Genomic DNA, 26,067 nt, shown 5'->3' on the forward strand with positions numbered 1-26,067 from the left:
GGTAAAAAAGAACAGTTTCATCAGTTACTTTATGTACTGTAAATCACAGGAGTAAGTAATATTGGCAGACTGGCTGTGAAGTACATTTCTGTGCGGTGTTTAAAATGACATACGGAACGCAGGAGGCTTTTACTGGTTGCCTCCTCCTGTCATTTCAGTTCTCAATGGCCGCTGACGAGAAACTGCATTTAAAATTACTCTGAGTTTTTGCACTGAACACAATATGAAAGGAAAGAAAGGCTTGTGTTATAACCTTACTACTTGACAAGCTAATGTTTAGCCTCACAAAGCTCTTGGTATTTATCTACTGTAACTTTTTAACTTTAAATAAGGCATGAATTGTTTAGAGTTCATGTCTTTATATAATATAGTTTACTGTTGACTTTGCATTTAGTTTTTTTCCAAGTAAAAATCTTGTCCAAGTTTACTTATAATTGTTAGAACACCTCAAATCTAGTAATTATGTATACTTTGAAAAACGTGTGTGTGTGTGTGTGTGTGTGTGTGTGTGTGTAGTTCAGGATTGAGAATGTATCTTATACTCAGGATATGGTAATGTTCTGCTATGCTCCTCAGTTTTACAACTGCTGTTCTCATTATATTTATAATAAACAATAGTTTATTAGTGGGAAGATTATTTTTTTAATCCTCAGATGAACTCTGAAATTTTAGCACAAATTAGTGTTGTTAACAATATGTAATTATGGCATTAAACTGGAAGCAAGAGTTGAATTTTTTTCCTGTTTCCATAAATCTAGAATACAATCAGTCCTAATGCTTCTGTCATATTTCTAATATCTATTTTGTTTATATTACCAAAAAGAAAAATTCCTAGCTTTAAACTCCATAATATCACATGATTAACCCTTAAACATATTTTTTTTAAGGTTTTTCTTAACTTGATGAAATTATATATGGTAATGTTTGTGTACTCAGAAGTATTAGTAAGTAAAATATGTGTGTCTTCACAGAATGTAATGGTACATGACAGCTTTTAATTTTATTTTTTGTTATATTCAAGATATGATGGGTTGTTATGTTTATATTATCATACAATATTATGATAATTTTTAATATATTACCTATATTCAATGTCTTTTATATTCAGTGTCTTTTGAGTCCATACAGATTTTTAAAGATGTAATCAATAATGCTAATTCATTTAAGAAACCATTTAAATAAAAATATTTATGTGGAGTTTTTTAAGCCTCTTCCTCCAAAAGAGGAATCTATGGATTAGATGCATACTTTATGCCAGGCACAGTTCTCAGAGCTGGAAGACAGGGGTGCGTATGACAGATCTTAAGTTCTCTGACATCATGAAGTTTATATTCTGTAGGGAAAGAGGGGTGGTAAATGAACAGACTAGTTCATAGTATAATTTTTAAAAATGAAGTAGGTATTTAAAAAATAATCAGGGTTCTAGATTCTACTTGAAGGGCAGATGAGGGGTGACTCTAAAATGTATGTTCAGAGAATATTTCACAGAAAGTGAGAGATGGGAGCAGAAATCAGATAGCCAGCTCAAAGACATCCTTAAGGAAGAACTTTCCTTGGAGGAAGAAGGAACAGCAAGTGTAAAGATTCAGAGATGGGAGCCAGCTCCACGGGGGTTAAAAAGGCAACATTGTTGAACAGTGAACAGGATGGAAAGTAGTACCAAGTAATGGAGTCAGAGAGATGGGAGGGGGCTTTATCACACAAGGCTTTACAGCAAGCCTGAGATGTGTAGGCTTTATTCTGTTTCTGAGGGTTAGAGACAGAAAACTAATATGATGTGAATTTCTTATTCCAAAAGCACTTTGGGGTAATAAACAGTAGGGGAGCAAGGGTGGAAACAGAAAAATTAGATAAGAGGCTATTGCAGTAATCTAGGGGAAAGATTAGAGTTGACTGGATATAGTTGACTGGATAAGGGTGGCCATGGTAAAAGGGTGAAAAGTTGCGGATTCGATATGTATTTCAAATATGGACTTAGTATTAGATTGGATATGAACAATGAAGGAGGGAATCCAATGAAGACCACCAGGTTATTGGTCCTAGGTACTAGATGGTACCATTGATTGACTGACATAGGGAAGACTGAAGGAAGAACAAGTTTGAGGGGAAAAATAGAAGAGTTCTGTTTTTGATACATTAATTTGCAATTTCTATTAAACTTTAAAGTGAAGTTGTTAAATATAGGTGTTTGGGCATTTCAGACTGATACCCATGGAAGACATCAGAACTAGAGATAAAATCTGGGGGTTTTCTCTCATACACATGATATTTAACACAATGGGACCAGATGGGCTTTCCTTGGGAAAGAGTATATTTGGGGGAACTGAGACCTATGGCGTCCCAAAGTTTAATCTTCAGAAATATGCGAGGGAAGACTGGAACGGAGACTGGAAGAAGTGGTCAGTGGTTAAAAGGAGAGCACTGGTGTGCTCCAAGAGGTCAAGGAAATGGACTGTTTTGAGCCTATGAATAATTTTTTGGGTAATATACATAAGAAATACTTAGTATTAACTTGAAGGCTACTCTGCTTTTTCTTTAACAGATAACTCTGCTCCAGAGACAACAAGTATGAATACCACAGACAATGGTGTCAACTGTCTATGTGCCATATGTGGGGACAGAGCGACGGGAAAACATTATGGGGCATCAAGCTGTGATGGGTGCAAGGGCTTCTTCAGACGCAGCATACGCAAGAGTCACGTTTATTCTTGCAGGTACTTGAGATGCTCCTTTTGAGAAAGTTATCTTTAGAGGCATTTCAAAATGGCGTGCAAGAAGTAAGGAAATAAAATCAGAGCTTTTGGGGCACCTGGGTGGCTCAGTCGGTTAAGCATCTGACTCTTAATTTCGGCTCAGGTCATGATCTCAGGGTCATGAGATGGTGCCCCGAGTAGGGCTCCCACCTCAGCGTGGAGTCTGCTTGTCCCTCTCCCTCTGCTCTTGCTCTCTTGCTCTCACTTTCAAATAATTAAATAAATAAATAAAATCTTAAGAAACAGACCTTTCATAATGCTGTGACTATACAAACAAAATCTGTAAGCTGTGTTAAAAGTAAGGATATGTGGGTGTGTATGCAGGATGCATTCCCACAGCTGGTTCTTTTTTATGAAACATTTTAGACTTATAAAATGTGTAAAAAAATCCACATACTTATCACCCAACCTAGACCAATATAGTCCAAGCCTCTAGTGAACACACTTCTTCTATCACTTTCTCTTTCTCTCGTCTCCCAGAGGTAACTGCTGTCTGAAATTTGGTGTTTGTCTTTTATGTTCCTTTGTTGTTTTACCACATGTTCACATACCAATGGACATATTTAAATCTATATTTAAATGGTTTCACAATCTGTGTATTTTTCTGTGTATTGATTTTCTTTTCAACATCTCTACCTCCTGAGTCTTTTAAAAAAAATTATTAAAAGTGTGGATGATTTTGGTAGCTTGTCAAAGTCAGTGAATGAAATTAAATTTTCAGTCTTAAAATTTGAAATGTATGTCTCATGCCACAATTTTGCCATTGAATTCAGTGTTTTGTCTAAGATGTATTTAACTATACTGTATATGTCACATGTTTCTAGTAGGCTTTTAAAAAAAATACCTAGTCAACATCATAGTACAAGTTAGGGTTAGATAGTCCACCTTGAGTGTTCAGAATGACAGTTCTGGAATGCCAATTACATCCATGTGAAATATGGACGATTAAAACAATGACTGATGCTAACAGAAAAATATCAAAGCTCGCTCTATTGATGAAAGCATGTATAGAATTGCTATGTTATTTTGAGAACAAGCTGGACATTTGGGAAAAAGTTATCTCCCTTACAGTATGATGCCATTTGATTTCTAGGGATCTGGAAAAAAGTTAATATATAACTCTCCAAATATCTAACTAGTGTTCTCTAGTAATTTTTCCAAGAGGGCTTAAAACGTTGGTTAAAAAAAAAAGTGTCCATCATCCACTTTAAAACCTTCTTGGGGGCACCTGGGTGGCTCAGTCATTAAGCGTCTGCCTTCGGCTCAGGTCATGATCCCAGGGTCCTGAGATTGAGCCCCAAATCAGGCTCCCTGCTCAGTGGGAAGCCTGCTTCTCCCTCTACGACTCCCCCTACTTGTGTTCCCTCTCTCGCTATGTCTCTCTCTGTCAAGTAAATAAATAAAATCTTAAATAAATAAATAAATAAATAAATAAAACCTTCTTGATAAACAAGAAAATCTATTTAGATGACTTGCTTTTATGTACATCAAAGCTCTTTTTATATCTAGCTAGATATAAAAAATAAACCAAGTAGATTTCCCTCATTAAAAGCATTTTCTCTATGATTACATTAAATATTCAGTGCTTTTACAAAATTAACAGCGAAAATAAACACAAAATAACCTGTAAACATTATTTTGAGTCACGTGTTCTGTTAAAGATGAAATACATATATATGAAAGATGGTGTGATCCAAACAACTAAACCCAACAAAGACTTTAAGAATCAGAAAATATCAGCACCATGGGCTTCCAAGATTTCCTCCCTTCCTGTATGGGCAAAGTGAGAAAGGAGTGTTCCCATAACAACTTCTGGAATTTAAAAAATATTCCCACCACATGTACAGTTTAACTCCTCACACCTTCCCATCATGAGTATTGCTGCCAACTTAGCCTTCTTTACATATTTTGGTATTAAGCAAATGCTATGATTTTCCATTTGGAAAATAGTTATAATGATGAAGGTGTAGAAGAGTAAAGGTTTTTTAAGCTCAGATTTTGCTGGTCTCAAATTTATCCATTTCCTCAGATGTACAAATTTCATTTCCACTCTAGCTGTTCCGTCCCATTGAAGTTGGGCTTTCTGTCCCAAAGCACTTTAAATTGCTGTTTCAATACTTGACACATCATGTTTTCTTTATTATGGCTATTTGTAAACTTGTATGTGTACTCTATTAGATTGTAGTTTCCCTGAATGGAGGAGACAGGTCATATTCCTTTGTTTAATCCCTACACCAGGATCTTGTACACAAAAGGTGCTTAATATGTTTATTCAGTTTTTTTATTAATGTTAATTGGGTGTATTTTCCTCTTGTATTGATTAGCAATCGGATTCCCTCCCCTGAAGCCATGAATTCCCAAGTGAACAATTCTTTTTCCTCATCCTAAAAATATCTCTCTTCTGGCTCAGTTCTTTTATAGTAGACTTTATATTCAGTCAGTTCAAAGTGGCTACCCATCATTTTTAGAAGAAATACCTTCTTTTGTAGATCACCAGATAGGTTCTTTTATTCCCATCATTAATAATCAGCCACAAATAATCAGTAATACATCAATACATGTGGATGTGGGTAATTTTATGACACAATTTTGAAGAAATATTATTATTTTGCTATATGGTTGATATTTGCCCCAAAGCCTATGATTGATATTTACCCTACACTCCACACAACTTTTTACTGAAGGTCCTTCCAATTTGACAGCTATAAATTAATTTGAAAATGTTAAATAACATCCCCACGTTCCATCAGGAGTGAATGGTGGACCTGGAAATCAAGCTCACATCTAATTCCAGAAAATGTACCCTTTTTTTTAAGTGTACAATTCAGGTTTTGATTATTTTCACAGAGTTGAGCAACCATCACTACAACGAACTTAGTCTGTAAAGAGACCTCCTACCCTTAAGCTGTTGCTCCCCATTTCCCCTAACTCCCTCCCTCCAATGACAGGCAACGACTAATGAACTTTCTGTTTCTATAGATTTGCCTCTTCAGGACTTTTGATGTAAATTAAATTACAAACACACCTCACTTTATTACAGTTCACAGACTTTGAATTTTTTTTTTTTTTTTACGAGTTGAAGGTTTGTGGCAACCCTGCATTGAGCGAGTCTGTTGGCGCCATTTTCCAACAGTATTTGCTCACTTTGTGTCTGTGAATCACATTTGGGTAATTCTTGCAATATTTCAAACTTTTTCATTATTATTTTATTTGTTATGGCGACCTGTGATCCGTGATTACAACTCGTTGAAAGTTCGGATAATGGTTGGCAGTTTTTAGCAATAAAGTATTTTTAATTAAGGTATTACATTGCTATTTTAGACAGTGCTGTTGCACACTTTATAGATTACAGTTCAGTGTAAACATAACTTTAATATACACTGGGAAACCAAGAAATTTCATTTGACTCACTTAATTATGATACTAGCTTTATTGTGGTGGTCTGAAACCAAAACAGCAGTATCTCTCAAGAGAGCCTGTATACAATATGTGGCCTTTGTGTCTGACTTCTTTCATTTAGAATGATGTTTTCAAGGTTCATCCATGTTGTAGCACGTGTCAGTACTCCATTCCCATTTTTTGCCAAGCAATAATATCCATTGTGTAGCTGTACCATATTTTATTTATCTGTTCATCCACTGATGGACTTTTGGGTTGTCCCTGCATTTTGGCTCTTAAGAATAATGGTGGTTTGGACATTTGTGTACACTTTTCTATGTGAACATATGTTTTCATTTCTTTTGTGTATATACATAGGAGTGGAATTTCTGGGTTATATGGTAACTCTAATAGCTAACTTCTCTTTAAAAACTGCCAAAATTTCTTCCCAAGCAGCTGCATCATATTTCAAAAGCAACGTATGAGGGTTCCAATTTTTGCACATCCTCATTGACACTTGTTATTGTCTGGTTTATTTTTTCTGATTATAGCCATTTTAGTGGCTGTGAGGTAGTACCTAATTATGCAGAGACCATACTCTAAATGCTGTTTTCACCCGCCTCTGGATACATAATTTGGCAGTTAAGAGTAAATTTCAATTGCATATGAGGCACACTTAAAATTAATAGAAGAATATTTAAAAAGAGAAAAGCATGCAAGTGCAGAGGAATGACGTTCTAATATATTCTCTATTACATTGAAATCATTTAGTAATAAGCAATCAGAACTCACATGCTAAAGATTTTTAAACTAGGTTTGGCTTTCATAACTCAGGATAGAAGTGATAATGTATACTATGTATACTGGTGAAAAGTCAGATAAAAGTCAGTTTTATTTTATTATAAAGACTGCATGAGAAGTAAAGCTTGTATTTCCATTGTACATGCTGACCATTAGACTGGAAAAGTTGCAGGCAATTGTTCTTACACATTCTTCCTGTTGGGGCCAAATTTGACCATATTTATGCAAGGTCTATTTCTCTGTTTATTTGTGCGTGTTTGGTTTTGTTTTTTCTTTTGATAAACAGTTTTCTGCAAACTAATATATCTTTGTTTGATATTATAGGTTCAGTCGGCAATGTGTTGTTGACAAGGACAAAAGGAATCAATGTAGATATTGTCGATTAAGAAAGTGTTTTAGAGCAGGAATGAAAAAAGAAGGTAATAATATATAGTATAATAATAATTATTGTTGGAAATTGTTATACACATACATCCTCATTTAAGCACAATAACCTTTTCACATGAATTCTGATTTTCCTCAGTGAAGAATCTATAATTCCCTGAGTTTAGGAATTTACCCAAGGACACTGACACCCAGTCTTTGATGATTGTCTGATTCCAGACAGTATTACCTCTACTACTGTGTTATAACTGGAAACAAAATTAATATCTAAATAATATTCCGATATCCAGTTCAAAAGATAAATGCAAAATCTACTAATAGGTTGAAATTGTAAATGTTATGTTTAAGCATATATTTATTGTCAATAATAATTGAATATCTTGGTTCATCTCATAAGCATTGATTGGACATTAACTTTTTATTCACTGATTTATTTATTTAACAAATATTTCTTGAGCACTTCTTTCTAAAAACTGTTGCAGATGCTAAGCCTTCAGTGGTGAACATAACAGAAAAAAGAGTGCTCCCTCTCAGGAAGCTTATATTCCATTGAGGAACAGAGACAATGCACTAGATACTCTGTTTTAGTGTGCATTAATTTCATTTCAAATGTGGTGACTAATCTTATTATATTATCCTACATTCTAACTATGGTTAATTTGGAAACAAATCTGTTGAACACATGAAAACATTGGGCAGGGGATAACCACTGCAGTATTTTATGCTTATCATTTCACATGCTTATGCCTATTATATACAAAGAAATATTTTTCAGAACTATTTCACAAACCATAAAAGAATTAAATCAAGTTAATATACTACAGAAATGTAAAATATATCAAACTTATCTTGAACATAGCTAGTTTTTTCTTTGTCACTATTTTAAAGAGACCAAAATTCCATTGGTTTCATTCAGATTGCTAGTCTCCAAAAGAAGACAAACTAAGTTCACAAAATTAAAGAAGCACTTTGTCATTACAAAATGACTTATTTCTAATGGCATATTTAGTAGTTTATTAATTACATACTTTGTCAATCAATTTCATCTATTTCTATTTGAACCCCAGTACTACTCCTACAAAAGTATAAGGAAGTCACAATCCTCTATTTCCTTTAAGAGTTCACGGGTTTTGAAAGAAAATTACTTTCAAAAATAGTTAAATTATGTCTCCTACCATTCATAGAATAATGCATTAGTTTTTTTTAAGTAGATTAGGAAGTAACTTTTGGGTTTCAAAGTAGATATATTTCTCTTATTTACAGTAATAACATAATATCAAGGTTAGTTGGATAGAAACCTATATAAGCATGGTTTTACGTCAAAAATGAAAGCAGTAAGAAGATTACAAATGTTCCCAGTTTCTTCTGATGTGTTTCTAAGGATTGATCATGTAAATGAAATTCATAAAAGCATAGCTTACATTTTAACTTTTTATCTCCACATATGCATTTCCATATGAGTCAGTTTAGGCTGAAAAATCAATGACAATTTCTGTGGGGGGAAGAAAGAGTAAGCTACCAGTAAATATGATTTTACGATAAAATATTAATGATTCATTCCCAACTTAAACACTACTCACTCTTAAAGGCAAAAGTCCAGTATTTTCTCTTCCAAATTGATGAGTTGGTGGTTAATAGTAAGTTTGGGGTAGATAGTAGATTTTGGCATAGAAATTGGTGCATCTCTTTAATAAAATAATAATTGCATAAAAATTATAATAGTTTTATGTCTTCTCTCTCCAGCAGAACAGGGTAGAGCATTGATCTAAATAATTTAGAGGCCACAGGCCTTGTTTTCATTCTTTTTGGTTAACAGAAGATACATTTATCTCCTAAGTTTTAAAATCTAACGTTGAGGGGCACCTGGATGGCTCAGTCGGGTTAGCATCAGACTCTTGGTTTTGGCTCATGGTCATGGGATTGAGCCCCAAGTCAGAATGAGATTCTCTCTCTTTCTCCCTCTGCCCTTCCCACTTCTGTGCTCACTCACTCTCTCTCTCCCAAAATAAATAAACAAATCTTTAAAAAAATAAGTAAATAAGTAAAATCTAACTTTGATATTTGACTTATAGTATTCTTTTTTTTTAAAGGATTTTATCTATTTATTTGACAGAGAGATAGCACAAGTAGGCAGAGAGGCAGGCAGAGGGAGAGGGAGAGGCAGGCTCTCTGCTGAGCAGGGATCCCGACGCGGGACTTGATCCCAGGACCCCGGGATCATGACCTGAGCCGAAGGCAGCTGCTTAACCGACTGAGCCACGCAGGCGCCCCTTATATTATTCTTTATATGACAGATATAGGAGATAATACTCCCTCTCTCGCTCTTCTTTATATTTACAGTGTAGTTTTTGGGGAGGCTTAAAAGCCTTTGCAAGCTGAAAATCACCTTAACTAAATAAATTCACTCAGAAATTCCATTTCTGCTAGTGTTTTAGGGAAAAAAAAAAGAAAGTTTCAAAATCTATGATTTGTATCTTCTGATGGTGGATATACTGTTTGACTTGATCAGTCTCCCAGGCGATACTCTTCCTCTACTTACCTTACAGTTGTATTAATTTTGCGAGAATGGAAAGCCCTCCTATTACAGATACCGCATGGTTGAACTGACTGACCCAACACTTTCCGACACGGCTGCGATCATGAAGTTTCAAAAGGCAGTCTTTTATGAGCTCTAATGACAGGCCTGGCCTTCTACTTTTTAAAAAGTGGTACAGAATGAAGAATATCCTCAGTCCTACCATACTTTCCCCTCTGCCCCTCAGCCCCTTCTTACTTTTTATACTATTACTTTTAAACTTAAACTGTATTTCCTGACACGTAGTGAAAAGAACTGACCAATGAATACTGTGATTTTTCTCCCCTAGCTGTGCAAAACGAACGCGATAGAATAAGCACCAGAAGAAGCACATTTGATGGCAGCAACATCCCCTCCATTAACACACTGGCACAAGCAGAAATTCGGTCTCGCCAGGTACCTGTGCGCTCCAGTATCCAGTCCTGTTCAACACTATCAAATGTCTATTTAGGCATAATTCGAAAATAATCTAAGTCCATTTAAGTGGGCTCATTTCTAAAAAGAATTACAGTTTTACTTTGAAAATATTAGGTGGACTATTGACTTAATTTTGACTACTTCTGGACAACTTCCAGGTTTTAAACAGAAAAAATACAGTGTATTTCAGCCTAATGTTGTTAAATGAAAGTTTGTTTACAAGGTTGGTTTAAAATACTGAATGTGTAGCACAATCCTCTGGAGGCAGTAGCTTGCTTTACTGATTAAATCTGTAAACTCAGTTACTATGACTTTTGGGGAGCTTGGCTGAGACCTATCATCAGAGCTTCCTTCCTTGAAGATGGTTTCGAACTCAAGAACTCACCTTGGCATCTGCTTTGGAAACAAGTATTTAAGGGAAGAGCCAGAATCCAGAAACCAATGGAGAAGGAGTTTATTATTTTAAATTTCTAGAATGAGAATATCAGTTCCAAAGTTTAAAAATGTTTGTCATTAGTTATATACATAAAAATAAATCATTTAAGAATCAAATGAAGAAGGGCGCCTGAGTGGCTCAGTTGGTTGAACATCTGACTCTTGATCTCAGCTCAGGTCTTGATCTCAGGGTTGTGAACTCAAGGCCCATGTTGGGCTCCACACTGGGTGTGGAGCCTACTTAAAAAAAAAAATTAAAAAAGACCTAAAATCCTTGCAATTCCCTGAGTGATAAGAGAGCCTCTTGTTAGTCATAAAATCTCCAGCAGACCTCTTCAGAGTTTATGCTAATGAGGTGACATAGGGGCGGGTCCCAGAAAGGGCATCAGAATGGGGCTGGTCACCAGAAGGACCAAACTGGGTTTCAAGGATAGGAAATTTCAGCCCCACCCACTGGCTATCTGTGAGGGGGAGGGGCTGAAGACTGGGTTATAAAAACTCTTGAACAACAGGTTGGTGAACCCATTAATATTCTCAAAAAGTGATTTCCCCCAGAGAGGGCCTGGAAGCTCTCTACCACTCCACACCCCTACCTACCTACCTTGTTCTATGCATGTCTTCCATTTGGCTTTTCATGAATTGTATTCTTTAAAATAAACTGGTCAATGTAAAAAAAAAAAAAATCAAATGAGGAAACTTTTTGAAGACAGTTTATTTTAGCATTGCCCCATTAGAAAAGTTAATGATATTTTTCTATTATAAAAAGTTATGAAATAGCTAACTATTAATCAGGTTCTGTAATGAGTCAGTGCAACTACTTTCATTTTTGATAACACGAGGGTGGTATGATGAGGCTAACATCCCCATTATCATCAGTCCTTGAAGATTACTTGATGACCCTATAGAGCATTTACAAAATGGCTTAAGGGAAGTTGTGAAGAAATAAACACATAGAAAGACACACACACACACACACACACACACACACTCGCATGCTCAAAAATTAAGTTTCTGAGAACTTTTAGAAAGCAATTTTTAGCAGAAAAACATTTTCAAACCACTTATATTTTATCTAGTTCAAAATTATATATAATTTGAAAATTTTTTCATTACAGGTTAAGCTTTTCAATGTTGCCGAGTCAAAAGTTGGTTTCTTTTATTTATTTATTTATTTATTTATTTATTTATTTATTTATTTATTTATTTGAGAGAGAGAGAGAGAACGAGAGATAGAGAGCATGAGAGGGAAGAGGGTCAGAGGGAGAAGCAGACTCCCTGCTGAGCAGGGAGCCCGATGTGGGACTCGATCCCGGGACTCCAGGATCATGACCTGAGCCAAAGGCAGTCGCTTAACCAACTGAGCCACCCAAAAGTTGGTTTCTTAATTTTACTTTGATAGGCTTCCATTTCATGCAGCAACATCACTAGTTCTGGCTTCTCTTCTAAATCTTTTTTCCCCAGTTTGGTGAGCTGTATGCACCGGAAACATTTTCTTCATAAAAATAAAATCACAGAGCATATTTCCTGTGACTATGGCATATCTTTTTGTATAGTCATTTTTAATTAGGAAAATGCTGCAAGTTGAGTCACTTATTTTACGGTTTTGCCAGTGAGAAAAAGGTACTGCTCCCAGAGCATGGTACTGTGCCATGAATGTTTCCAATTTAGCTTGTAGGTATAGGTATGTTTTTCTCCATTTTAAAATGTTCTGTGTATCCCAAGATACTGTGGCAATGAGAGTGCTCATTTCAAAGCTGTCCTTATTGCTGTCATAGAAGAAAGAGAAATATTGCTCGTGTATTATTTTAAATGATAAATTAAGGTGATCTTCTTCATGCTAGATCTCAGTGTCAAGCCCTGGCACAAGCACTGACATAAATATTAAGAAGGTTGCAAGTATCGGTGATGTCTGTGAATCTATGAAGCAACAGCTCCTGGTCTTGGTGGAATGGGCCAAATATATTCCTGCCTTCTGTGAGTTACCGCTGGATGACCAGGTATAGTTAAAAGATGGTACGAATGCTTTCAGAAATGTTTTTTGAACTTGGCTACATCTTTGTGTTTTTTAAATTATATCTATAATAGATTGACCATATTTAACAAAGGTTCATTTATGAGGAAAAAGATTGGTTTTCTTGTCCACTCACCGTGTTCTCTCAGGAGGCACAACTGTTTAACTTCTATTTCAGGGGTCCTGCAAATTTATTTATTGGGTGAAGTTGAGGAAGACATGGGTCTTCCCTCCTGGAGTTTAAAAAGCTTAAGTGAAGAAGAAAAACAGATAGCAAGGAACTGCCATTGTGAGAAAAGTATTGGCAGAATAAATATCTGGGAGGCAAGTGGTATACTGGTGGGTCTTGGTGTTTATGGAAGGTGCCATATAAAATTCCACTGAAATACCAGGCTGCCCCTAGACAGAGACCACATAGGTTGTGTTGGTGTCTTTGTAGGCACTCTATACAATTAACATAAAATTTTGCCCTTCATGTTGTCAATTTTATTCTAGCATTTACTGTATAAAAATAATAGGTCTGGCAAAAATGTCTCTAGAATCATACTCTGAAATCTACAGAAAAATAGAATTCAGATACAATAATCTTTTCCTAATACCGATATTTTCATATTTTGTCATATAGACGTTAAGACATTTTAATTAATAGCTAAGAATTTCAATTTCCTAGTCTATGAAAATTAGATTATTAGCTTCAGATTAATTTTGAATGCTTCCATCTGAGTAGTTAATATATTATAGATGCAAGTAATTTGAAAATTTTTAATGACCCGCATTGAGTAAACCATGGTATGTATTATACCCAGTGTATATTTTTACACCCTCTGACCAGTGCTCTTTACCACTAATACAGAAAAACAAAGAAACAATCAAAGGGAAAGGTGCATGATTATTTAAAAATCCAAGAAGGGCAAAGTATTTACACAACCAGAATGAAAAGTGATCATAGGAAGTCAGCAGTTATATTTCCAAGACAGCATTTCACGTGGCGACCAAAAAAAAAAAAAAAAAAGCTATGAAATCTGAAATCATTCTTTTTTTTTTTTTTAAATCATTCTTAAAATGTTCTGTAACTGCCTTCCTGGTGTGAGTCATGGTTATTGACATATCATAAAGATAGCTTGGCTCAGAAGGTTATTTCAGAGTGAATAATGCTAAATTGCTAAAACATACGTGTCTCACCCCAAGCCATATAAGTAGGGTTATGTTATTTATCAGTTTTATATTTTTATTATCACTCCTCCTTAAAAGTTGCTGACTTGTGGTATGAAGACAATGATTTAAAAATTGGAAAATTAAAATCCAGTAACCCGTCAAAAAGAGTTTTTATTTACTAAATGACACTTGAATACTAACAATATAACATTAATAGCCATGGATTGGCAAATGTCCATTGTGGTTAAGGCACTAGAGAAGTAGCTTTCAGTTGCGTTATATATTACATTATTTTATGTAATCCTCTCAGGAGCTCTGGCATAAATGTTATTATCTCCACTTAACAGTGTTTAAAACTGATCCTAGATCAGTGAAATTCACTCAGAAAATTCATCAAACAAATATATCGTAGGACTGCATTTCAGTTTTAGGAACCGTGAGGATTTGGTGATAAAAATACAGATTGTGTCACTATTCTCATAAAGTTTGCACTCTATTTGGGAGAGACAGACAATAAAAAATATACAGATTATGAGTAAGTAAATTCTAGGTGGGGATAATTTCCATAAAATAGAATGAAATGAGTTGGAGAATGACTGGGGTGGAATGGTAAGACATACATTAAGCTGGAGATCAGAGATTTTTCCTGAGACCTGAATGACAAGGGGTCGGGCATGCCAAGATCCGAGGACAAAGCATTCCAGGGACAGGAACATCATGTTCAAAGGCTCTGAGGCAAGTAGGAATAATGTGCCTGGAGAAAAGTGAGCAAGGGATGTTGCAAGATGAAACCAGAGAAGTGGGTGGGGGGCAAAGCATTGAGCTATCAACCTGTGAGGCCGTGGTTAAGGAGTTTGGGTTTTACTGTAAAGACAATAAGGAACCAGCGAAGAGTTTTCAGCAGAGGAATGATATTAAGTGATTATTATTTTACAAATATTTTCTGGGAAGCTCTGTCGAGAAGGATTTAGGATGGAGGAACCAGAAAGGAAGCAGGAATACCTATGAGCTCGGTGGAGAGCATTGTGGCACGCAAAGATGAAGAATGACAAAGGCTCCAGCTGGGGTGGTAGCAATGGTGAAGCAGCACCCAGATTTGCTATACAATTAGAAAGGAATCAAATGGACTCCGGTTTCTGACATGAACAAGCATTTTGAATGATGGGGCCATTTACTAAGATGATGAAGATGTTGGAGACACATTACTTTGATGTGTTAGATTTGGAATGCTTCCTATTCTTGGTGGTGATGTTAAGTAGGCAATCGAGTATGTGCATAAAACTCAGTTGAGAGCTTAGTGCAAAGAGTTAAAGGTTCAATCTAGAAAGTGTCAGCAGGCCGATCACCCATCCTTTTCTCAGAATGTCACAAGTCCTTGCTTTGCTTTTGTTTATTCAGTTTATTATGTGTAACAGAGTTTGTTTTACATATATTTTCTTATGTAGTCCTTATGACTACACTTTGAGATTTTTATCACTGCCCCCATTTGATAGATGAAAACAAAAGAGTCCCAAACATACTGGTTAGCTTATCTAAGGTTAGACAGGTAGTATGTGGCCAAGCCAGAATTTGAACTCTGATTTGTTTGATTCTATTTTATTCCAAACACTTTCTTTCAGCTTTTTTTGTTCTGCTTTTTGTTTCCACTGTATTGACTTAGAACTTATAGAAATTTTGAAAAGTAAAACTCTACTGACACGCTAAAATAGAAAAATAGAAGGCTTAATGATGGCAAGTATCTATGAATATTATAGTTTATTACAACAAACAAACAAAAAAGGTCCCAGGCTTAAAGAACACTGAGTTAATCAGACACATATTATACCATCTTTTAATCATTATATTTTATAATTAATTGATAAACTTGAAATTTTTCATTAAGGTGGCACTGTTGAGAGCTCACGCAGGGGAACATTTACTGCTTGGAGCTACGAAGAGATCCATGGTGTATAAAGATATTTTGCTTTTGGGTAAGTTGTTTTTTTTTTTTAATTTAAGAAGAAATTATGCATGCCACTTAGTACTTAATATGGATATATGATAAATCCATCGATCTTATTTCATCAGTCCGTGGTCTCAAATAGAAAGAGTGATAGTCAATCAGAATCTGAAGTGCGGCAGTGAGATGGGGTATCTCTGAGGCAGTATCGTGGCTTTTCTTTTTTGTACTTTAAAAAATACATGAGACCTTTGTTAAAAAGAAGGAAGCAAATGAAGTGGGGGCGGGGAAGTTCTTGTACATTGTTGGAGTGTTTCATCTTAGTAGTCAACTAATGAATGAAATAGAAATCATTTGTATGTTTTCTGTTCAAAAAAAAAAAAAGGAATTATGCATGCTTTATCCTTACACGGGGTCTATTCTGTATGCACCAAGCATTCACAGACACTGTCAAATGGTACTCTCACTTCACAAATTGGATTTAATTGATTGTATCCTCACTCAAGGCCCTATCTTTCCTTGACTTGATCGCAAGGAACTTTAGAGGGCATTGAGACCTTCAAGGTGCATTAAGATTTAAAAATAAGGGGTGCCTGGGTGGCTCAGTTGGTTAAGCGACTGCCTTCAGCTCAGGTCATGATCCTGGAGTCCCGGGATCGAGTCCCGCATCGGGCTCCCTGCTCAACAGGGAGTCTGCTTCTCCCTCTGACCCTCCCCCCTCTCATGTGCTCTCTCTCTCTATCTCATTCTCTCTCTCAAATAAATAAATAAATAAATCTTTAAAAAAAAAGATTTAAAAATAAGCATTGGAGAACGTGGTCACAAGGTACAAACTTCCAGTTGGAAGTTAAACAAATACTAGGGATACAGCATATGACATGGTGACTAGAGCTAATGCTGCTGTATAATATGTGGGCAAATTGTTAAGGGAGTAAATCCTAAGCATTCTCATCACAGGGGGATTTTTTTCCTTCTCATTTTATTGTATCGATGAGAAAATGGACATTAGCTGCATCTATTGTGGCAATCATTTCACAATATATGTAAGTTATACCATCGTGCTGTACACCTTAGACTTATATAGTGATATATGTCAATGATTTCTCACGAAAACTGAGAAAGATTTAAAAAATAAAAAAGAAATGTTGCTCAATAAACGTAGTATTGAATCATGTTTGAATCATATCAGGACGAAGAATTAGTGACTTGTGTGACCACTTTATTGGAGTTTCAGTGTTGTTTCTCACTCCTTCAGTGTCTACTTAATACGTGTAATTGTATTGTTTTATACGCTTTCAAGGACATGTTTGTTTCCTATGTTATCATTGCTTACGTATGATGCAAAATCCCAAGTTAAAAAAAATAATTTGGTGATGGTGTCTGAAAATTCTGATAGTGAAGTAGCAGTGCTGGAAGAAGCAAAGTAGGATGGCATGTTGAAGGGGGGATAAGACAGAAGGGAAAGCTTTTGTTTTCCTTAAGTAATTGCTCCAATCTCCCCCCCACCCCCACTTACTTTACCTTTCAAATTAGGTTTCTTGTTGAGAGAGTTGAGATCCCTGTAATGATTATTACCTCCACCCCTCTCTGGCTGTATGAAATGATGACCAGATTATTTATTCTATTTTTGTGATAGATGTTATGTCCCAAAATAGAAATAAATTGAATGTAATATAACAATAGCTAATATTTGTTGAGGACATACTATGTAAGATGCATTGTTTTAAGTGCTTTACATGTAAATACACACTATCTCTTGTAATCCTCCTGATAACCCTAAGGGGTAGGTACTGTTACTCTGTAGGTGACGAAATGCAGGCAGAGAAAGTTTACCTAAAGTCACAAAGTTAGTAAGGAATAGAGCCAGGATTCTAAACCACATAATGTGACTGCAGAGACTATGCTTTAGATTCTGTTAAACACTCTCTTGCCTTTAGAAGACTGCTATAATAATGTTCTCATTATAGATGAATACTATATACGTAAAAACCCAAATGTCTTTGCTACCTAATTCTAAATTGTTTTACCTTGAAAAATTAGGTAAACTAAATTTTCATAAGAAGAGCAAGGTTACATTTTTTGAGTTCTTTCACACATGTTGTACTGAGGATTATCTTTGCCTGCAGTGAAAGAATTCAGAATGTTCTGCTTTTTATAAAACCGGAAAATAACAATCTAGCTGTTATCTTAGGAGCTTTTGTCATTGTTGTCTATTATAGCCAGAGACTTTCTAAATTAGAGTGTCCTTAGGGTTTAGGTAGTCTAGTCTCTATCCAATTTCTGGACTTCCTTGAATTCATCTACTTAGACTTGTTAAAATTGTGTCTCAAGAGTTATTACAACTACGTATACGTAGACCACTAAAGGAGTCCTATTTTTATCCAGTGTAAGCAAGAAAGTTTCTTTAGGTTTTGTGTTACGCTCATTAATGAGTAAGACACTAATAGATAACTGACATAGTGGAAGGCTAATCATTATATTTTGTTTCTCCCTTGTCAATTATTAGCTTGTTATTGGTCTGTACTTTCGTGTTATCACTAGTGACTGAGGCTGTTAAAATGCATGTGATCATATTATCAATGTCATTGATCCTTGACGTGTTCTTAAGTTTTTCTAACATAACTAACCTAACACTACTGAAAGGAAGTACTGTAACTACTCTTTCAAGGCAAGAGGCATTTAAAACATCGATTTGTAAAAAACTAATCACATCTGACGATCTTTTGTTGAGGGGTGGCTGACCTTTTTTTTTTTTTTTTCCTAGGGAACAACTATGTAATTCACCGCAACAGCAGTGAAGTTGAGATCAGCCGTGTGGCCAACCGGGTTCTAGACGAGCTGGTACGACCATTTCAAGAAATTCAGATTGATGACAATGAATATGCTTGTTTGAAGGCAATCGTATTTTTTGATCCAGGTTTGTTTTCAGAATTCCATTAAAAAAATAATGATAATGAAAAGTGAATATTATTTCATATTAGAATGTTTACTCTAGGGGCGCCTGGGTGGCTCAGTTGGTTAAGCGACCGCCTTCGGCTCAGGTCATGATCCCGGAGTCCCGGGATCGAGTCCCACATCGGGCTCCCTGCTCAGCAGGGAGTCTGCTGCTCCCTCTGACCCTCTTCCCTCTCGTGCTCTCTGTCTCTCATTCTCTCTCTCTCAAATAAATAAAATCTTTAAAAAAAAAAGAATGTTTACTCTAACACTCTAGTAAGATTAAATCTTTAGATTGCCCATTTTCTTCCTTTTTTATAGATGCAAAAGGGCTAAGTGATCCAGTAAAGATTAAGAACATGCGGTTCCAAGTGCAGCTCAGTTTGGAGGACTACATCAACGACAGGCAGTACGACTCCCGGGGGAGGTTTGGAGAGCTACTTCTGCTCCTGCCCACGCTGCAGAGCATCACTTGGCAAATGATTGAGCAAATACAGTTCGTTAAACTTTTTGGGATGGTTAAAATTGACAATCTACTTCAAGAAATGTTACTGGGTGGTGAGTACATTTAAGAATTTCCATTTTATTTATTAGCATCCCACTCTGTACAAGGTTGACCTACTTATTTTTTGTCCGTGACTTAATGAACTCAATTTTTTACATTTAGAAAGCCTGCAAAACCCACTGGTTGGAGACAAAAGTACTTGAATGTATTGAAATCCTCATTCTTCCTAGTCTCCACCATCTTTGTGCCACACAGTTCCTCTTGCCCTAGTTTTTATCCTTTCAAATATGGTAAATAGAAATATATTTCCAATTTTTAGTACTCCTTGGGGTGGATTGTATTTTTCTAAGCCTTGACTCCTTTAAAAGCTCAAAGATGTCAGCATTGCAACATAACCTAGAAATATTTATAGTAAATACCTTAAAAATGAACACTTTGCTCCTGAAATAATTAATTGACATGACACAATGAGAAGGGAAAAATAAGAGTTTGTTGCGGCAATAAATGTCAGGAATAAGTTAAGAAATCATTTATTTTGTGTTCTGATCTAGATTAAATTTCCTTGTAAAATCACTTTATTTTATTTTAGTTTAGTTTTAGTTTTCTGGTGCTTAATGTGTTCCTAATGACATCTTTCTGAAATAAAAGTTGTTTATGCTATTAGTGTGATCCCAAATACTATAAACTTGAGGTAAGTGATTCTTGGAATTGCCTTAACAACAGGCAGCAAACCTAATGATTCCAGGAAATGGCACACAAGGTCCATTATTAATATACCACATAATATGATACAACATTAATCTAGCCAAAGCACAGTGAAAGCTGACATTATCCTTAATATGGCAGCGGTTCTATTAATTTCTTTTTGAAATCCCAAAAAGCACTTTGCAAAAATAGCAACATTCAAGCTGTCAATCACATTTGTTGCCAGGTAAACTTGATCAAATATCACTAATGCAAGCATCTTTTTATCTTCTGTAGGTGCTTCTAATGACGCTAGTCATCTCCATCATCCCATGCATCCACATTTGTCTCAAGATCCATTAACTGGACAAACTATACTTTTAGGTCCCATGTCAACACTGGTTCATACGGACCAGATCTGTAAGTATCTGGGCTACTTTTCAACCATATTAATTTTTAATTTTAATTACCTGAGAAAAAGTGGAATTTGGGGAAAGAATCTATCAGTGTCCAGAAATTGCAAAAATTAGGTACAGTTTCCTCTCTAGGACTCAACTGTGGGAGATTGTGACATTCAGCAAGTCACTTATTCTCCTTAGGCATAAGTTTGCTCCCTAAAATGGGATGTGAGTTCGTAAGTGCTTCTAAGGTACAGCAGTCCCGGTTTTGCCTGGTAGTGCAGGACCATATGAAGGACTGTGCAAGCTGGAACCATGCAAAGAAATCTTAATAATCAATAGGAAAATTATAGTTTGCTTGTGACTTTTAAAAATGTTTGCCAAAACATTAAGAACTCTCTTAACTACAGGTTATAAATGTAGAGGGAAATTGAAAAATAATAATCCTGATATTTATTTAGTGTACACTATAATGTAAACATTAGATTCACTGAGAATTATCGTATTTTATTTCTTCATTAAAAAAATTATGAAGTGCAGGGGTGCCTGGGTGGCTCAGTCAGTTAAGTGTCTGCCTTTGGCTCAGGTCATGATCCAGGAGTCCTAGGATCCAGCCCCACGTCTGGCTCCCTGCTCAGCGGGGAGCCTGCTTCTCCTTTTCCCTCTGCCCCTCCCCATTGCTTGTGCTCCCTCTTTCTCTCTAAAATAAATAAATAGTCTTTTAAAAAATTATGAAGTGTAAAAAAAAAAATTATGAAGTGTAGCTTGAACAGTGCTTGCCACCTTCTCCTCCTCTACCTTGCAAGTGGAAGCGAGCATCTTTTCTATGCCTTGATGAATTTTCCTCTTTTAGAAGTTTGGATCAGCTTCCAACATTTTACCCTTTGCACTTTCCATGTCTGAAATGTCCCTGAGAACCTATTTAATGTGAAGGTTTTTTACAGGTTTCACTTCCTCTGGGACATCTTCATCCTTTTCAACACAATCAGTTTCTTCACTAACGTCCATCAGTTTTCCTTCACTAAGCTCCAGAATGCAGATTTAGAGACGCAGACAGCAGCAGTGTCTGCATTCCCAGGAGCAGCTCATTCTGTAACTCCAGCATGCTCCATTCACTTCCTGCATGATCACTTCTTGTTTCTTTCTTTTTTTTTTTTTTTTTTGCCAATTTTGCTTTATCCATTTTTTGCAAAATGTCATGAGAATATGAGAATTTATCACTAGGAGACAAGGAGGCAAGACAGCTACACACTTAAGTTGTCAGTTACATGAACTGAATAAAATATATTCAGTGACCAGTCGCAGATAAACTTAAAGATGTGATGTGATTGGTCACTGATCATAATGCACCTCTGTTATCGAGGTAATTAATGTAGACCGAAGAGTTAGCAGTGAAGTTTGTATGTATGCAGTTACTCACAGTTAATAATGAGTTACCGTGCTCACTGAAATTCAAACCATGTTTTTGCAGGACTGGTGCTATTTAGCCAAGCTGTGATAACTGAAATTTGTGCAGGTCAGATTTGTGCAAAGTGAGGGCCTCTGGGAAAGCTCTTTGGAATTAAAATGATTATACAAAGTAGGGGTTAGTAGCTAAATTAATCTGATAGTATTGCAGATTTAACACAAATTCTATTTTTATAAGCTACCCCCGAGATAAAAATCTCTATTTGACAAAATTTCTAGAATTGTTTCTGAATTTATACTAAGTAATACCAGATTTGCTTTTGATCTATCTCCTCTTTTTTTAAAAGATGTTATTTATTTATTTATTTCTTAGAGAGAGAGAGAGCTCGAGAGCTCGAGAGAGAGAGAGAGAGCACACAAGCAGGGGGGAGGGGTCGAAGAAGAGGGAGAAGCAGACTCTCCGCTGAGCAGGGAGCCTGATGCGTGGCTTCATCTAGATCCCAAGGCCCTAGGATCATGACCTGAGCCCAAGGCAGACACTTAACCAGCTGAGCCACCCAGGCGCCCTGATCTATCTCCTCTTAACATTAAACCAGCTAACTCACCGAGATTCCTTGAGCTCTTGTCATATAATTATGGTGCATACCTGTATTACCTACTGACTTTACAGTAGCCCTTAATAACTAGTTATAATGTGGTTTCATGGAAATGTTCAATGAAATGTAACCAACTTAGTGAGTATAATCTCACTGCTACCTAGTGATAAGAAAAGTAGAAGCCACAGAAATACTTATTACCACTGCTATCCCTTAGATACAAGCACTGGGAAACCCGTGTGTAAATTGTGTCTGAAACACAAAGTTCTTTGAATATATGATAGAGGCAGAAGCAAAGTTGTTAGAAAAATATACAAATTATGGAAATAGGATGACATACTTAACCTGTGGATATAAATGTACTTGAAAGACATTAATTGGGGACCATCCTTGTAAAGCAAATGTTACCATTTTCATTTCATAGCCAAGAACAGAGAGGCAAGCCCATTACCATCTCTGTAGAGATCAGTTATTCATAAACTCAGAAAATAAAACACATTAACAGCATATTAAACATTATAGGCATCAACTGGCAAGAAAGTTTAACAATTCTGCTGGTGGTTGAATCTTTTACTTTTTAAATGCTAGTTTTCTACTATTTTTTAAAGCATATTTACTGACCCTAATCTTTTTAAAATCACATCCTATTTTTCATTTTTATTCTCTCTCTCTCAACATAATATTTATAAGAATCATTTGTTTCATGCAAAGCAAAACATTAAACACATACACACAGAAAAATTTAAGTTCATATGTGTTTTCCTGGCCTTTTAGAGCAGGCCACTGTGGTCTTAGATTCATCCCAAATATCCAGAAATAATTTTTTAAAGCAAATATGATTATTCTTTTGTCAATTAAACTGTATCTAAAAATGTTGTTTCTAATAATTGCTAAATCATATTTAATAATATGAAGTTAATACATCAAAGAAAATCAGGCAAAAGGGAACTTTTCTTATTTTTATATAGAATTTTTAAAAGATATTTTGGAGAAAAAAATCTATAAAGTTTGAAATGCCTCAGTATGATCATCAAACATGTTCTATTAAATATGTGGAATGATAATAAATGTGAATGTTAAAATATTTCAAGTTTTTTAAAATTAAAAATCTATAATAGTTCCTAGATTATTTTATAATATAGTAAAAGTTTGCAATAGGAGGATATACTATTCTAAACAATGAAGTATTCAAACTGTAACTTTGTTTTTCAATTACTTGGGCTTGCTCTTTGCATTGATGGGGAAGAGACAGATGAGCTCAACAGTAACAATAATTTTGAAGCAAAAAAGCCAGTATTTTCAGATGCCTTTACCTACGATATAGGTTTCAAAGCACTTGAAAAGTATCTTAACTTTTTATGTCATATAATATGTTTGAGTTAGTGGAATCCAAACCAAATATATTTTATTTTATGTGCATTTTTTATTGCAAAAATGTGAAGTTGTTTTCTAAGATTTGAGAAAAAAACTAGCCTTCTGTTAATTCTTTCTATTGACTTTTTTTCTGCTAGGTCTGTAAGAGAATGAAATGCTCATAAATGCTATTAAGAAAGGCAGGAAGTGACTTTTAAGAGACTATTAAGTGACTTTTAAGATGTTCAAGCATGCTCTATTCCATTTGAATGCTATCTGGGAGTTCAGAAGGCAGTGCAATTCCAATAGGACCTCAACGAGCTCATAACGTATTAGATAATCCTACTTTATATATAATCTTTTAAAAATATCTCCAAAATAGGGCGCCTGGGTGGCTCAGTTGGTTAAGCAGCTGCCTTCAGCTCAGGTCATGATCCTGGAGTCCCAGGATCGAGTCCCGCATCAGGCTCCCTGCTTGGCGGGGAGTCTGCTTCTCCCTCTGACCCTCCCCCCTCTCATCTGCTCTCTCTCTCTCTCTCTCTCTCATTCTCACTCTCCCAAAATAAATAAATAAATCTTAAAAAAATCTCCAAAATAAAATAGTGCATATTGGTGTCATGAAGGACTTCCTGGGTTGAGCCAGGGTGACGGTCACCGTCATGTACAATTCTCTGCTTCTTTTTTAGCAACTCCTGAGACCCCACTCCCTTCCCCACCACAAGGCTCTGGACAAGAACAGTACAAAATAGGCGCCAACCAAGCTTCAGTGATTTCACACCAGCCTCTCTCCAAACAAAAGCAATTGTGAGAATGTGTTTACTCCTGAGCGGCACTTCGTAAATGTGAAAGCTTGTTGGTCTTGAAATAACTCAGGATAGTACTTTCGGCAAACTCTTGGCCAAGGTTTCTTCATGGTGCTGTTATAAGATGGTATCCTGTTTTTTTTTGTTTATAGTCTCATTTTGTTTGTTGTCACTATTGTTTAAAACTTGCCAATACAAGCAGTATATATCTGAGTTTCCATATGTTTGTATAGTGTATTTTTCCAGCTTCCTTCCCTTGCACTGTTCCTGAACTAGTTGAATCTTATGTACTACTTTCATTTGTTTGTCTTGATATTAATTTAAATCTGTAAATAATTGCTTCATTGTGATGTGATGCAGAATTAAGTGTTCTTTTTTTGACCAGAACAGTAGATCAGCAACTCCAGATTAATGTAAAATGAACCAAGGTGTTTTTTTTTTTGTCAGTTTTAAACTTGCAAATTAGAAAATTAAAGCAGTTGCTATAGAACAGGAAATATTTCTTTGAAGAAGAATCGCTTCTGGATATCCTGTGGCTAAGAAGCATCTTTCTGGCTCACAGTTAAATATGCCTATATTTAGCTTAGGAAATCATAAGTAGCCATTCCAAGGATGACTGGCTAGTCCTTGTAATCTGCCTCTATTTGAAGATGTATCTTGAGATAAAACATGTTTGCTTTACCGGTTAGGACATAGGATAAATGGTTAAAAAAAAAAAAAGGAAAACCTTAAAACAGTGGCTCCACCAAGAGACATTGATTTTCTGTCCTAAAACAATCTAGAAGTAGTCATCCATTGACTAGAACTTAGCGTGTGCTCGCATCCGGTTCCCAGGGAGATTCATTTTTAGCGAGCCCTTTAACTTATCTGCATACACTTACTAAACAAGTTTGTTTTGGAAATTATTGCTAACGATTTTGTTTTAATAACTATGGTCAGGGAATTTTTAATATAATATTTTTGTATACTTAACTGCCAAAAATGCTGGACAAAGAGGAATGGAAGTTTTCAGCATATTTTCCAAATATTGATAACGAAACTTATTGCTTTTATATAGCACAAAACTTTTTTTAGGTAATAAATATGAATAATTTATTGTGAAATAGTGATTCATTTTATAAATGTAAAATTATTTTTATAAATTTTATTGTTGAAAATCAAAGTTTACTAAATTTTGTAAGTGTTAAATTATAGTGAGATTAAAATATTTCTAAACTGTGATATGTTGTTTCACTGAACTTTCTAAATAAAAATTGAGAAAAAACCTGAAGTAGGTGCTTCATTATTGTTTAAAATGATTTTGTAATTTTAGAGCTATTGATAATATCTTTTATATGGACATTTAATTAAATTCATATAGAGTTTACCAATACTGGTGTTTAGAAGCCAGAGCAAAATTAATTAGCACATCTCCAAATAATCATAGAAATTTGATGCTGATTGAAGGGCGCATACTCATATTTGCACTTTATTATGTAGTTTTTCTTGACAGTTTTGTGACAGTAATTAAAATAAATGAGTGAGCCTGGCTTACATGTT

At 35.4% G+C, this 26,067-nt stretch overlaps 1 protein-coding gene across 5 annotated transcripts in view; it reads left to right on the forward strand.

Moving 5' to 3' along the window:
• Window positions 1-25,798, forward strand: part of HNF4G (hepatocyte nuclear factor 4 gamma) — a 129,793-nt gene extending 103,995 nt beyond the window's left edge. For all 5 annotated transcript variants that reach the window (XM_027602061.2, XM_027601906.1, XM_027601820.1 and 2 more), the window contains 9 exons: window positions 2,543-2,714; window positions 7,257-7,351; window positions 10,181-10,287; window positions 12,585-12,740; window positions 15,792-15,879; window positions 18,613-18,765; window positions 19,104-19,340; window positions 20,269-20,391; window positions 24,412-25,798. In XM_027602061.2, coding sequence (XP_027457862.1) covers window positions 2,569-2,714; window positions 7,257-7,351; window positions 10,181-10,287; window positions 12,585-12,740; window positions 15,792-15,879; window positions 18,613-18,765; window positions 19,104-19,340; window positions 20,269-20,391; window positions 24,412-24,533 — 1,227 coding nt within the window. In that variant the 5' untranslated portion in view covers window positions 2,543-2,568 and the 3' untranslated portion in view covers window positions 24,534-25,798. The remainder of the gene's footprint in view (window positions 1-2,542; window positions 2,715-7,256; window positions 7,352-10,180; window positions 10,288-12,584; window positions 12,741-15,791; window positions 15,880-18,612; window positions 18,766-19,103; window positions 19,341-20,268; window positions 20,392-24,411) is intronic.
• The last annotated feature ends 269 nt before the right edge of the window (window positions 25,799-26,067 follow it).

This window comes from Zalophus californianus, chromosome 4 (genome assembly GCF_009762305.2).
Source record: "Zalophus californianus isolate mZalCal1 chromosome 4, mZalCal1.pri.v2, whole genome shotgun sequence".
NCBI classification, from domain to species: domain Eukaryota; kingdom Metazoa; phylum Chordata; class Mammalia; order Carnivora; family Otariidae; genus Zalophus; species Zalophus californianus.